The sequence below is a fragment of the Orycteropus afer genome, unplaced genomic scaffold, assembly GCF_000298275.1.
Source record: "Orycteropus afer afer isolate SDZICR_OR568_19922 unplaced genomic scaffold, OryAfe1.0 scaffold00142, whole genome shotgun sequence".
Lineage (NCBI taxonomy): Eukaryota > Metazoa > Chordata > Mammalia > Tubulidentata > Orycteropodidae > Orycteropus > Orycteropus afer.
In genome coordinates, this window is record NW_006921729.1 from 4,746,667 (window position 1) to 4,758,301 (window position 11,635).

Sequence of the window (11,635 nt, forward strand, 5' to 3'; positions counted from 1 at the left end):
CGGATACACACATCTTAAACTCTTCTGGTCCTAAAGCGGGCAGCCGGTAGGATGGGCGGGAGCTCAGAGACCCGAAATCTGTGGAGGGAGTGACGAACGGGAGCGTTCGCGGGCTCTTTACGGCTCCCTCGAGTAACGTGCTGGCCGCGGGCGCGCCGGTCCGGACCCCTGACGGCTTGGTCCCTGATGAGCACAGACGTCAGAGGGTCCCCGGCTTAAAAGCGTCGCACGGCTTTCGCCATCCCATCGCCTCCCCCAGGGTCGCCAGGGCCGGGCCTGAGCTCCCACCGCCGGCATCCTGAGCCCAGGACACTCACAGGCCTCATCTCCGATGATTCAGGAGTCACGGCCCGCGCTGCTGCAACCTCAAGATGTCGGAGACAGAGTGGAAACGCTTATGGTAAACTGCGGGGACGGGAAAACAGAGGGTCGCTGGCTCGGGAAGGGAAGGGAATGTTGTGAAATTTCAGCGACCCTAGCAGAACCTTTTCCGCTCCCTGATCGCACAAGGTTGGGGATGCGGCAAGAGAGGTGGAGTTTGACTAAGGATTAAAAAGGGAATGGGAAGGAAGGACCTGAAGCTCAGCCTTTGGGACCGGCAAGGAAAGGACCTGCTGCAGCATTGTTCAGGTTCGCCAAGGACCGCAGTGGGCCCGCGGGCTGCTCTGCCGAGATCGCTGCAAGCTGGGCGAGAACAACTTCTGGGACATCCACCTCCCAGCGGGATGAGAACGCGTGCCCTCCCCAACCCCGCAGCAGCGGCCTCCTCCAGCGCCGGGATTGGCTGCCTCTGGTCGAGCCGCCGGCCTGCCATTGGCGAAGGTGGGGCTAGGCTAGTGCGTTCTTGGCTGAGCGTCCCGCTGAGTGGTTGCTAGTAGAGGGTTGAGGCGTCGAGGCTGGAAAGTGGCCTGTCCTTAGGCAGGGACGTTCTGAGTTTCTGGACAGCGGCTGCTTTTTCCCTGAGGCCATCGTTTGGGGCGACCTATGGAGGCGGGAGGGGGTGGATTTTTTTAAAAAAAACTTTTAAAAAGGCTCTAAATTGACCTCTTTGAAAACATATTTACCTGTTTATCCCAGCCTTCCAGCTTTGGACTCTTGATTTGAATTATATTTAGGATTTTTTTTTTTTTTTAAAGAGTAGTATAGTAGCTAAGGCACTTGATTGCTAACCAGAAGGCTGGCGGTTCAAACCCACCAGCCACTCCTCGGAAGGAAGATGGGGCAATCTACTTACGTAGTGCTACTGCTTTGGAAACCCAAGGAGGGGTCGCTATGAGTCAGGTCTGACTCGACGGCACATAACAACAACATAAGAATTACTCTTGGAACTAGTTTTGTAGCTTCTTTAAGTGCTACTCGTTGCCTTTTTGTGCCGGTGTATTATTGTTTGGTTGTGTATTGCCCCCACTCAAATGAATTATCTATCCTGTTATCTTGAGCTGGAAACCCAAGGAGGGATCGCTACAAGTTGGATCCGACTGCACAGCAGTGAGTTGTTTTCTGTTTTGTTTTTTTCCTTCGTCTTGAACAGGATCCCTAGTGGCTCAGCTGCTTAATCAGAAGGTCAGTTGTTCAACCCACCAGCCGCTCAGCAGGAGAAAGACATGGCAAGAAAAAAATGTGCTAGTCTGCGCTCATAAAGATTTATAGCCTTGAAAACCCTATGGGGCAGTTCTCCCCTATCCTATACGCTCAGAAAAGAGTCAGAATCAGAATAGACTCAACTTCCATGGGTTTGTTTTTTTATTTGCTTTGAACAACTTTGTCGTTAGGTGCTGTTGAGTCGTGTCTGACTCATAGCGACCCCATGCACAGCAGAATGAAACACTGCCCACTCAGTCCCCCGTCAGCTCCATGATCCTTGCTATACTTGAACCCATCTCCGCTGCCACTTTGTCAATCCATCTCATTGAGGGCCTTCCCCTCTTTCGTGAACCCTCCACCTTACCAAGCATGACATCCTTCTCCAGGGAATGGTCCCTTTTGACAACATGACCAAAGTAGATGAGACCAAGTCTGGCTGTTCTCACTTCCAAGGAGCATTCTGGCTGTACTTCCTCCAGGACAGATCTATTAGTTCTTTTAGCAGTCCATGGTACTTTCAGCATTCTTCGCCAGCACCACAACTCAAAAGCATCAATTCTTCTTCGATCTTCCTTATTCATTGTCCAGCTGTCACATGCATATGAGGCGATTGAAAATATCATGGCTTGTCTCAGGTGCACCTTAGTCCTCAAAGAAACATCCTTGCTCCTCAGCACTTGAAAGAGGTCCCTTGCAGCCGACTTGCCCAGTGCTATATGTCGTCTAATGTCCTGACTGCTGCTTCCATTGGTATCGATTGTAGAACCAAGCAATGTGAAGTGTTTGACAACTTCAATCTTTTCTCCATTTATCGTGATGCTGCTTATAGGTCTAGTTGTGAGGATTTTTGTTTTCTTTATATTGAGATGTAATTCATACTGCAGACTGTATTCTTCAATCTTCATCAGTAAGTGCTTCAAGTCATCCTCACTTTCAGCTTGCAAAGTTGTGTTGTCAGCATATCGCAGGTTGTTAATGATTCTTCCTCCAGTCTTGATGCCATGTTCTTCTTTATATAGTCCAGCTTCTCGGATTATTTGCTCAGCATACAGATTGAATAAGATGGGGAAAGGATACAACCCTGATGCACTCCCTTCTTGATTTTAAACCATTCAGTGTCCCCTTGTTCTGTTTGAACAACAGCCTCCTGGTCAATGTCCTCTTGAGCACAATCAACTGTTCTGGAATTCCCATTCTTCTCAATGTCATCCACAATTTGTTGTGATCTACACAGTCAAATGCCTTTGCATAGTCAATAAAACACAAGTAAACATCTTTCTGGTATTCTTTGCCTTGAGCCAAGATCCATCTGACAACAGCTATGATATATACCCTTGTTCCACGTCCTCTTCTGAATCCAGCTTGCACCTCTGGAAGTTCTCTGTCAATATACTGCTGCAACTGTTTTTGAATTATCTTCAGTAAGATCTTACTTGCATGTGATATTAATGATATTGTTCGATAATTTCCCCATTCTGTGGGATCACCTTTCTTTGGAATGGCCACAAATACGGATCTGTTCTAGTCAGTTGGCCAGGTAGCTGTCTTCCAAATCTCTTGGGATAACCGAGTGAGTGCCCCCAATGGGGCACCCGTTTGTTGAAACATCTCAATGGGTATTCTGTCAATTCCTGGAGCCTTGTTCTTCACCAATTCCTTCAGTGCAGCTTCAGCTTCTTCCTTCAGTACCATTGGTTCTTGATCATCTGGCACCTCCTGAAATGGATGAAGATTGACCAGTTCTTTTTGGTAAAGGACTCTATGTATTCCTTCCATCTTCTTTTGGTGTTTCCTGCATCATTCAGTATTTTGCCCATAGAATCTTTCAGTATTGCAACTCTAGGCTTAAATTTTTTTCTCAGTTCTTCCAGCTTGAGAAATGCTGAGCATGTTCTTCTCCTTTGGTTTTCCAACTCCAAGTCTTTGCACATTTCATCATAGTAATTGGCTTTGTCTGCTCGAGCTGCTCTTTGAAATCTTCTCTTCGGCTCTTTTGTCTTGTCATTTCTTCCATTTGCTTTAGCTACACTCTGCTCAAGGGCAAGTTTCACAGTCTCTTCTGTTATCCATTTTGGTCTTTTCTTTTCTCATCTTTTTAGTGACCTATTGCTTTCTTCATGGATGATGTTCTTGATGTCATCCCACAATTCTGGTTTTGGGTCATTGGTGTTCAGTGCATCGAATCTGTTCTTTAGATGGTCTGTAAATTCAGGAAGGGTAAATTCAAGACATATTTTGGCTCTCGTGGACTTGTTTTAATGGTCTTTAACTTCAAGTTGAACTTGCATATGAGTAGTTAATGGTCTGTTCCATAATCAGCTCCTGGCCTGGTCTTGGCTGAAGATATTGAGCTTTTCCATCACCTCTTTCCACAGATGTAGTCAATCTGATTCCTGTGTATTCCATCTGGTGAAGTCCGTGTGTATAGCCACTGTTGATGTTGTTGAAGAAAGGTATTTGCAATGAATAAGTTGTTGGTCTTGCAAAATTCTATCATGCGATTTCCAGCATCATTTCCGTCACTGTGTTAGACTGGGTTCTCTAGAGAAACAAAGCCAGTAAAGCTTATATAGAGAGAGAAAGAGAAATTTATCTTAAGAAAATGGCTTACACACTTATAGTTCTTGGATCAAACGTCAAGCTGGAGGCTTTTCGTAACTCTTGCAGCTGCAGGGGCTGAGGAGCTCAAGGTTGGCAGGCAGTATACTGGCTGTTGATTCCAATGAATGACGGATCCAAAATCTCCAGGCCAAATCTAATGGTGGATTGTTTGCTCATGGACAGTTGTAGGCAGCACAACAGAATGCTGATCCACAGAAGAGTGTCTCTTTTCCCAAGATGTCCATAAATATACTGGAAGCAGGCCACATCCCTAGGGAAACTCCCTTTCAATGGACCGGCTGCTCAAAACATATTCATCTGATCCCATCATGGGAATAACCACGTCACAACTGCTTAAACCATACAGAATTCTGGTCCAGCCAAGTTGACACACAGCTCCAACTATCAAAGTCACCAAGGCCAAATTTTCCAACTACCGGTGATTCTTCTTTGTTTCCAACTTTTGCATTCCAGGGAAATGTTTTGGGCTGTTTTAATATATCAAATCCACCATCAAAGGATGTGCCGTCTACCCTTGACAATATCTTAAGACCATTCAAAATGAAAAAAAATGTAAATTCTGTTTTGTTTTTTTAGCAATTATATTAGTAGATGTATTTTTTTTTTTTTCCCCCACATATTAGGGTTTCATCTTTATACTGATAAAGAGCTCTGGTGGCACAATGGTTAAGACATTTCTGCTAACCAGAAAGTCTGTGGTTCAAATCCACCAGCTGTTCTGCAGGAGAAAGATGAGGCAATCTACTTATGTGAAGATTTACAGCCTTGGAAACCCTGTGGGTCACTATCAGTCAGAATTGACTCATTGGCAGTGAGTTTGATTTGGTTTTCTTGATACTGTTGGTATATGTTTGTTCTGTGCTAATGCACTGTGAAAAATTACAAATTAAGGGAGATGTGGGCTCCATTTATAAGCAGTTCATTTATTGAACAAATATTTATTGAGCCAATAACATGCCCAAATACAAAATGTGGAAATAAAGACATAAACCGGCTGGTTCCTGCGTTGGGGGTTGGGAGGACAATAGCCCTTAAGACAAATATCATACAGAATCTGTGGGCATTTGCTGGAGTGAAGGGCTGGAGGGGGAGGTGGGAGAGTAACTTGTTCAGGGATGAGGTATACAGAGCCCACAAGCTGGGCAGGAATCTCTGAGGTTTATCCCATGGGATTGTGCTTAAGGGAGAACCATGTGCAGGTGCCCTGGTAGATGACATGATTCACTCTTTCATCACTGTTGAGCACCTGCTGTGCACTAAGCTCCATGATCAGTGCTTGAAAAAATGCCAGATAGGACAGCCTCTTTTGTGCTGGACCCTCAGTCCTGAAGGAGATAGACAAGTAAACAAGGCATAAATGCTGTGGAAACACTGAAGAGGGGCCCAGAACTGACACTGGGAGCTGAGGGGCTTCCCAGAGATAAATTAGACAGGGGCACCACTAGGGTGGAGGGATCACACATCATCAACATTCTCAGAGGTGAGAGAAAGGGAGAAGAATCCTTCATTATGACTACAGAATGCATGGAAGAGAGGCATGTGAGAGCACAGGCCAAACCAGTAAGGAGCCACCATGTAATTCATGAGGAGCTTTAGAAGCCAGGAGTTTGGATTTTATCCTGAGAGTAATAGGCAACAATTAAAGGGTGTTCTGTTTTTACTTTTAATTCAATGAATATTAAGGACCAGTTTAAATGATAGTTTGTAGTTTTCAGTATATTTGTCAATACCTGTATCTGGTAAAGTAGAGGGTCAGTGAAAAAGGGGAAGACTCTCAACAAGATGGATTGACACAGTGGCTGCAAAGTGGGCTCAAGTATAGCAAAGATTGTGAGGATGGCACACAACCTGGCAGTATTTCATTCTGTTGTACATAGAGTTGCTATGAGTCGGAGCTGACTCAGCGGCACCTAGTAACAACACCACCTGAATTTGCAGTCTACTTTTTTTTCTTTCGAGTTGCTAAATTCAAATTATTCAAAACATTAAGTCTTTTGTTGAAGGGTTTTGAACATGGAAGCATTGTGATCAGATTTACACTTCTATAGGATGAATCTACAGGATGAATCTGGCTATAGGGTAGAGAGTGGACTACAGGTGGATCAAAGAAATGAAGTGGTGTGTGAAGAAATGGTCACAGCACCAAGACAAGAGATGATAGGGCTCTGACCAGGGAAGTGATATGGGAGAAGAATGGAAGTGGGTTGGTTTGAGCACTGTGTAGGAAGTCGACTGAGCAGGTATGGAGAGTCAGATGGTACCTATGTTTCTGGCTTGAGCAACTGGATAGATAAGTGGAGGGGCCTTCACTGGGGTAGAGCACCCTGGAGGAGGAGCACGTTGGGAAGAAGATGGGTTCAGGTTTAAAAAATGCCATCTGAAGTGCCTGTGGAACAGTTGAGTTAGTGGATATGAGTCTGAACTTGTGAGAGAAGTTGCAAGTGTGAATAAAAGGATAGAAATAGAAGCCATGGAGGGTCATGGGAAGAATGTTCAGGGAAGGAAGAGGAATATCTTTGTTTAAAGACAGAAAGGCCAGAGAAGTGGGAGGAGAACCAGGATAGCATTAATTCCCAAAACCAAAGAAAATGTTTCAAGAAGGAGCAGTAGTGGTCACCAGTGCTTCTGGGAGTTCTGAGGAGTACCCCCTGGATTTCTACTTCAGAATAGGGGTATAATGAAAAGAGTGTGAACTTGAGTCCTGACTGATAGCTTCAAACCCTGTAATCTAAGACACATAACTTTTGTGAGCTCTAGTTTTATCTGTAAAATGGGCTGTTGAGAGATTTCAAGGTAGTGTACATAGATGCCTCACCCAGTGCTACTCTGGGAGCACAGTGAAGGATGGGTTGGCACATTGAGACTGGAGACCACCAAGGAGGCCATTAGGATGGATTAGTGGGGGACAGGCCTTGAGAGATTGAGAGTTAAATCAGAAGGACCTGGTCATGACCAGTAGGTGGAATGAGGAGTCTTTGGTCTCCCATATTTCCAGATTGGATGCCTGGAGTGTCCCAGTATGGATTTGGGAAGAGGCAAGTAAGTTTATGTAGAACTGCTGACCAATGACCGAGTTTACATTTTGTACAAGTTGAGGTTAAGATGGTGATAGGGCATTTGAGGGGAGATTGTGGTGGTGTTAGGGTAGAGGAGATACAAAGAATTTGGAGAGAGGGCTGGTCTGAGTTGGAGATGAGGCATTACCAGCACATGTTTACGTGAAGACCGGGTGTGGGTGAGGTTGTTCTGGAGTGTTGCAGAGGGAGGAGATAAGAGGAACAAATATCTGAGGGGCAGGCCTGGGAGAAGGAGACTCAGGGAGCAGCCAGAAAAGAAGAGAGGAGAGATTCGTGTCTCAGAAACCAAAAAACAGAGAGGAGAGCTGACCAGCCATTTCAAATGTACCTGAGAAGCTAATAGAAAAGGGTCCTGAGACTTGGCAGGTCCTTGGTAAGAAGGCAAAGGCAACTCTAGTGAAGGAACGGGGCTAGATGGTAAATCATGGTGGCCTGAGGACTAACTGGCAGAGAGTGGAGAGGGTGTGGAGTCTGGGCTAGAAAAACTGGAGGCTTTGAGCATGGTTCCAGGCAGAGAAGATACCAATGAAAGGAAGAGGCCAAGTATGCAGGTAAGAAGAGCTTGTTGATGCCACAATGTCTAGGGCAAGGCTGAGAAACAAAACTACTGGGAATACTGGTCAACAAAAGAGCAGGGCACCTCTTTTGGGAGTTGGCAGACCTATTGAGATCTACATATTTTGCTTGGTTTACTTGTCTTATCAACTCTGTTGTTGTTGTTAAATGTTGTGAACTCTGATTCATAGCAACCCCATGCACAGCAGAACAAAACACTGCCTGGTCTTGCGCCGTCCTTACAATACTTGCTATGCTTGAGTTCATCGTTGCAGTCACTGTGTCAATCCATCTCATTGAGGGTCTTCCTCTTTTTCACTGACTCTCCACTTTACCAAGTATGATATTCTTCTCCAGGGATGGTCTCTTCTGACTGTGTGACCAAAGTAGGTGAGACAAAGTCTGGCCATTCTTCCTTCTAAAGAGCATTCTAGCTGCACTTCTTCCCGGGCAGATTTGTTCATTCTTTTGGCAGTCCTAATACTCTAAGGCACTTGACTGCTAACCAGAAGGCTGGCGGTTCAAACCCACCAGCCACTCCTCGGAAGGAAGGTTGGGCAAGCCTACTTCCGTAGTGATACTGCCTCGGAAACCCAAGGAGGGGTCGCTATGAGTCAGGGCTGACTCGACGGCACATAACAACAACAACAACAATACTTTAGAAGCTATTTGCAAGTGGTTATAAGCTCCAGAATTTAATTACTTGCACTTACTCAGTCCTACCTCCTATAGAGTCTTTTAAATAATTACTGTTATAACTTGACTTGCTTACTTGGTAGAATTTGGAATGATCTCTCTTTTCTAGGAACCATATTGTACAGGTTACAAAAATTTAAGTTGCAGATTGGTAGTTATGGCTATAACAGGCAGTTTTGTATCCATCTTAATAGTGTGTTAGGACAGCAGTAAGCCATCTATTAAAAAATGATGGCACAAATTTTATTTAGTGAGGATGGAAGAAGGTCTTTTTGGATAGAACTTGGCAAGTATCTCTTTTGGAAAAGAGCATTTTTGGTTTGCTGTTTGGATTTTAAGTTTTCACAGCCATTTGTGGATCTGAGGCTGGATTTTGGTGCCTGGAAAGAGGACACTACCCTGACAGCAGCAGCAGTGTTGGGAGCAGTGGCCCCTTGAAGTGCTCCAGGCAGGTCCACTTAGTCTTAGAAGAGTTCTGCCCTTCCTGGTGTTGTCTCTTGATGACCCAGTGTGTGTGGCTGTGTGTGGCCTAAAGCAGAGGTAACAGGAGAGGCTTCTGGGGTATAGAGCTGCTTGTGATCTGATCATAAGGGAAAGGAAAAGGTTTAAACTAAGGAAATTCATCAGTTGTGAGGGAAAGGGCACATACATTTTATGTTGTGGCTGACCTTAGGATTTTACTTTCTTTGGCTTGCTCCCATAAATATATATACAGGCCCAGCAGCCAAGGGAGCCTGGAAACCAATAGCTCAAAGTTAAAATATTATGTCCAGTTGATTTTGCTTGTGTGAGGTTAAGGAGTAGCTGATAACTTTTAGCAGCAGGACAAATTGGGAGGTCGGGTCAGTGGCATAATTCACAGAAGGAAATAGACATGTTCCTCAGTAGAAGCAAATTACTATCAATACTGAACTGGTTGCCATCGAGTCATCTCTCACTCATTACAACCCCGTGTGTGTCAGATAGAACTGTGCTTCGAAGGGTTTTCAGTGGCTGATTTTTCGGAAGTAGGTTGCTGGGCCATTCTTCTAAGGCCCCTCTCTGTTGACACAAACCTCCAACCTTTGGTTAGCAGCTAAGCGCATTAACCATTTGCACCACCCAAGGACTAAGACCAGCAAGAAATCTCTCCTGAGGACTCAGTAGTACTCCAGCATTATTAATTTATGGCTACACTTATCCTTTCTCTGAAGTATGGGATAATACAAGGAGCCACCAGGATCCTTACAAAGGAATTAATTGGTCTTGATGTGGAGAAAGGTGAGGGTCCTGAGGCAAAGCTGATGACCTGTGTTCTGTTGTCTTGCAGTTACACCCAGCAATCAAGGCTTTTGTGTGTGGGTCCATCAGTGGGACCTGCTCTACCCTCCTTTTTCAACCTCTGGATCTCCTTAAAACACGCCTCCAGACTCTGCAGCCCTCAGCCCATGGGTAGGTACCAATGCCCTCCATTTCCCTGTGGACCTGGTTCCAACAACTTCTCAGACATAGAAGCATCTTTACTGTGTGAAATTAACTTCTATTCTGTTGGATTCCCAGTAACACAGGCTATACCCAGTTTTAGCGTGTTATTTGCATTCCCTTTTCCATGAATATTTTTTATATTTGATATTTCTTATTAATTAAACAGGGTCCTTTCCTGAGCAGCTTCCCAAGATCTGACTTGATGGCACTTATACATGACTGCCAGACAATTTATTGTACTAGTATATAATATCATAACTGCACTGGCTGGTATGAGTAACGGGGGTCTTTCTGTAAATAATGTAAGAATTGAGTGTCTGTTTTATACCCCATATCAGGCTCAGCATTATCACAGCATCACTGGACAGACAGACATGTACATGCCAATTTCTGAACACCGTGGTAACTCAGTCATTCCCAGATGCATTATAGAGATTCTTAAGTGTTCTAGAAAACACGAAGACACTGGGGTTATACAAAGTCATCTTCGCATGTCGACTTCTTTTATGAGGAAACAGTCTAAGTTATTTTTCTCTTCCCTGCCTCCACTTTGTCTATTTTCAGATCCAGTCGTGTTGGGATGTTCACTGTGCTCCTGAAGGTGGTTCGCACGGAGAGTCCTTTGGGCCTTTGGAAGGGGATGTCCCCTGTAAGCTGCCTTTTTGGTCTGGGTTCTCTTCCACCCTTCCCTTTGATAAGCAGCCATTTCTCATCCACCTCACCAGCTTTTAAGGATGTGTGTGAGTTGGAAGTGGTGGGAGGACCTGCGTGGTCCTCCCACACATCTCTTATACTGTCACTCACTTCTGTTTGAGGTCTTGGGGAAGTACTGATCTGTACAACTTAGGTACTATTTGTTAGTGCAGCATGAAGTCTCTAGAACAGCTCTTACCCCCACCTGCTCTTACCACGTAAGTGTACTGACACCTGCATGTCTTTGCCTGAAAGCTTTTTCTGGCAGTAGGAACTTGGTTGCAAGTACCAGATAATTAATGCTGAGCACTTTTAACTTTTGATGTTTGAAACTTCACTTCCCTCCCCTCTTGAGATCCTTGTTGTTGTTGTTGTTGTTAGGTGCTATTGAGTCGTTTCTGACTCATAGTGACCCCATGCACAGCAGAACGAAACACTGCCTGATCCCGCGCCAGCTCCATGATCCCTGCTATACTTGAGCCCATCATTGCAGCCACTGTTTCAATCCATCTCGTTGAAGGCCTTCCCCTCTTTCGTCGACCCTCCACCCTACCAAGCATGGCATCCTTCTCCAGGAAATGGTGCCTTCTGACAACATGACCAAAGTAGGTGAGACCAACTCTGGCCATTCTCGCCTCCAAGGAGCATTTCAGGTGCACTTCCTCCAGGACAGATCTGTTAGTTCTTTTAGCAGTCCATGGTACTTGCAGCATTCTTTGCTAGCATCATAACTCAAAAGCATCAACTCTTTTTCGGTCTTCCTTATTCATTGTCCAGCTCTCACATACATACTAGGCGATTGGAAATAACATGGCTTGTGTCAGGTGCACCTTAGTCCTCAAGGAGACATCCTTGCTCCTCAGCACTTGAAACAGTTCCTTCAGGGTTGACCTTCCCAGTGCTACACGTTGTCTAACGTCCTGACTGCTGCTTCCATTGGCATC

The 11,635-nt window shown here is 45.1% G+C and overlaps 1 protein-coding gene across 1 annotated transcript in view; it reads left to right on the forward strand.

Annotated features, from left to right (window-relative positions):
* Positions 1-331: 331 nt before the first annotated feature.
* SLC25A38 (solute carrier family 25 member 38) overlaps positions 332-11,635 on the forward strand; it is a 20,490-nt gene continuing 9,186 nt past the window's right edge. The window contains exons 1-3 of the mRNA XM_007945731.2: positions 332-400; positions 9,844-9,965; positions 10,563-10,647. Coding sequence (XP_007943922.1) covers positions 332-400; positions 9,844-9,965; positions 10,563-10,647 — 276 coding nt within the window. The remainder of the gene's footprint in view (positions 401-9,843; positions 9,966-10,562; positions 10,648-11,635) is intronic.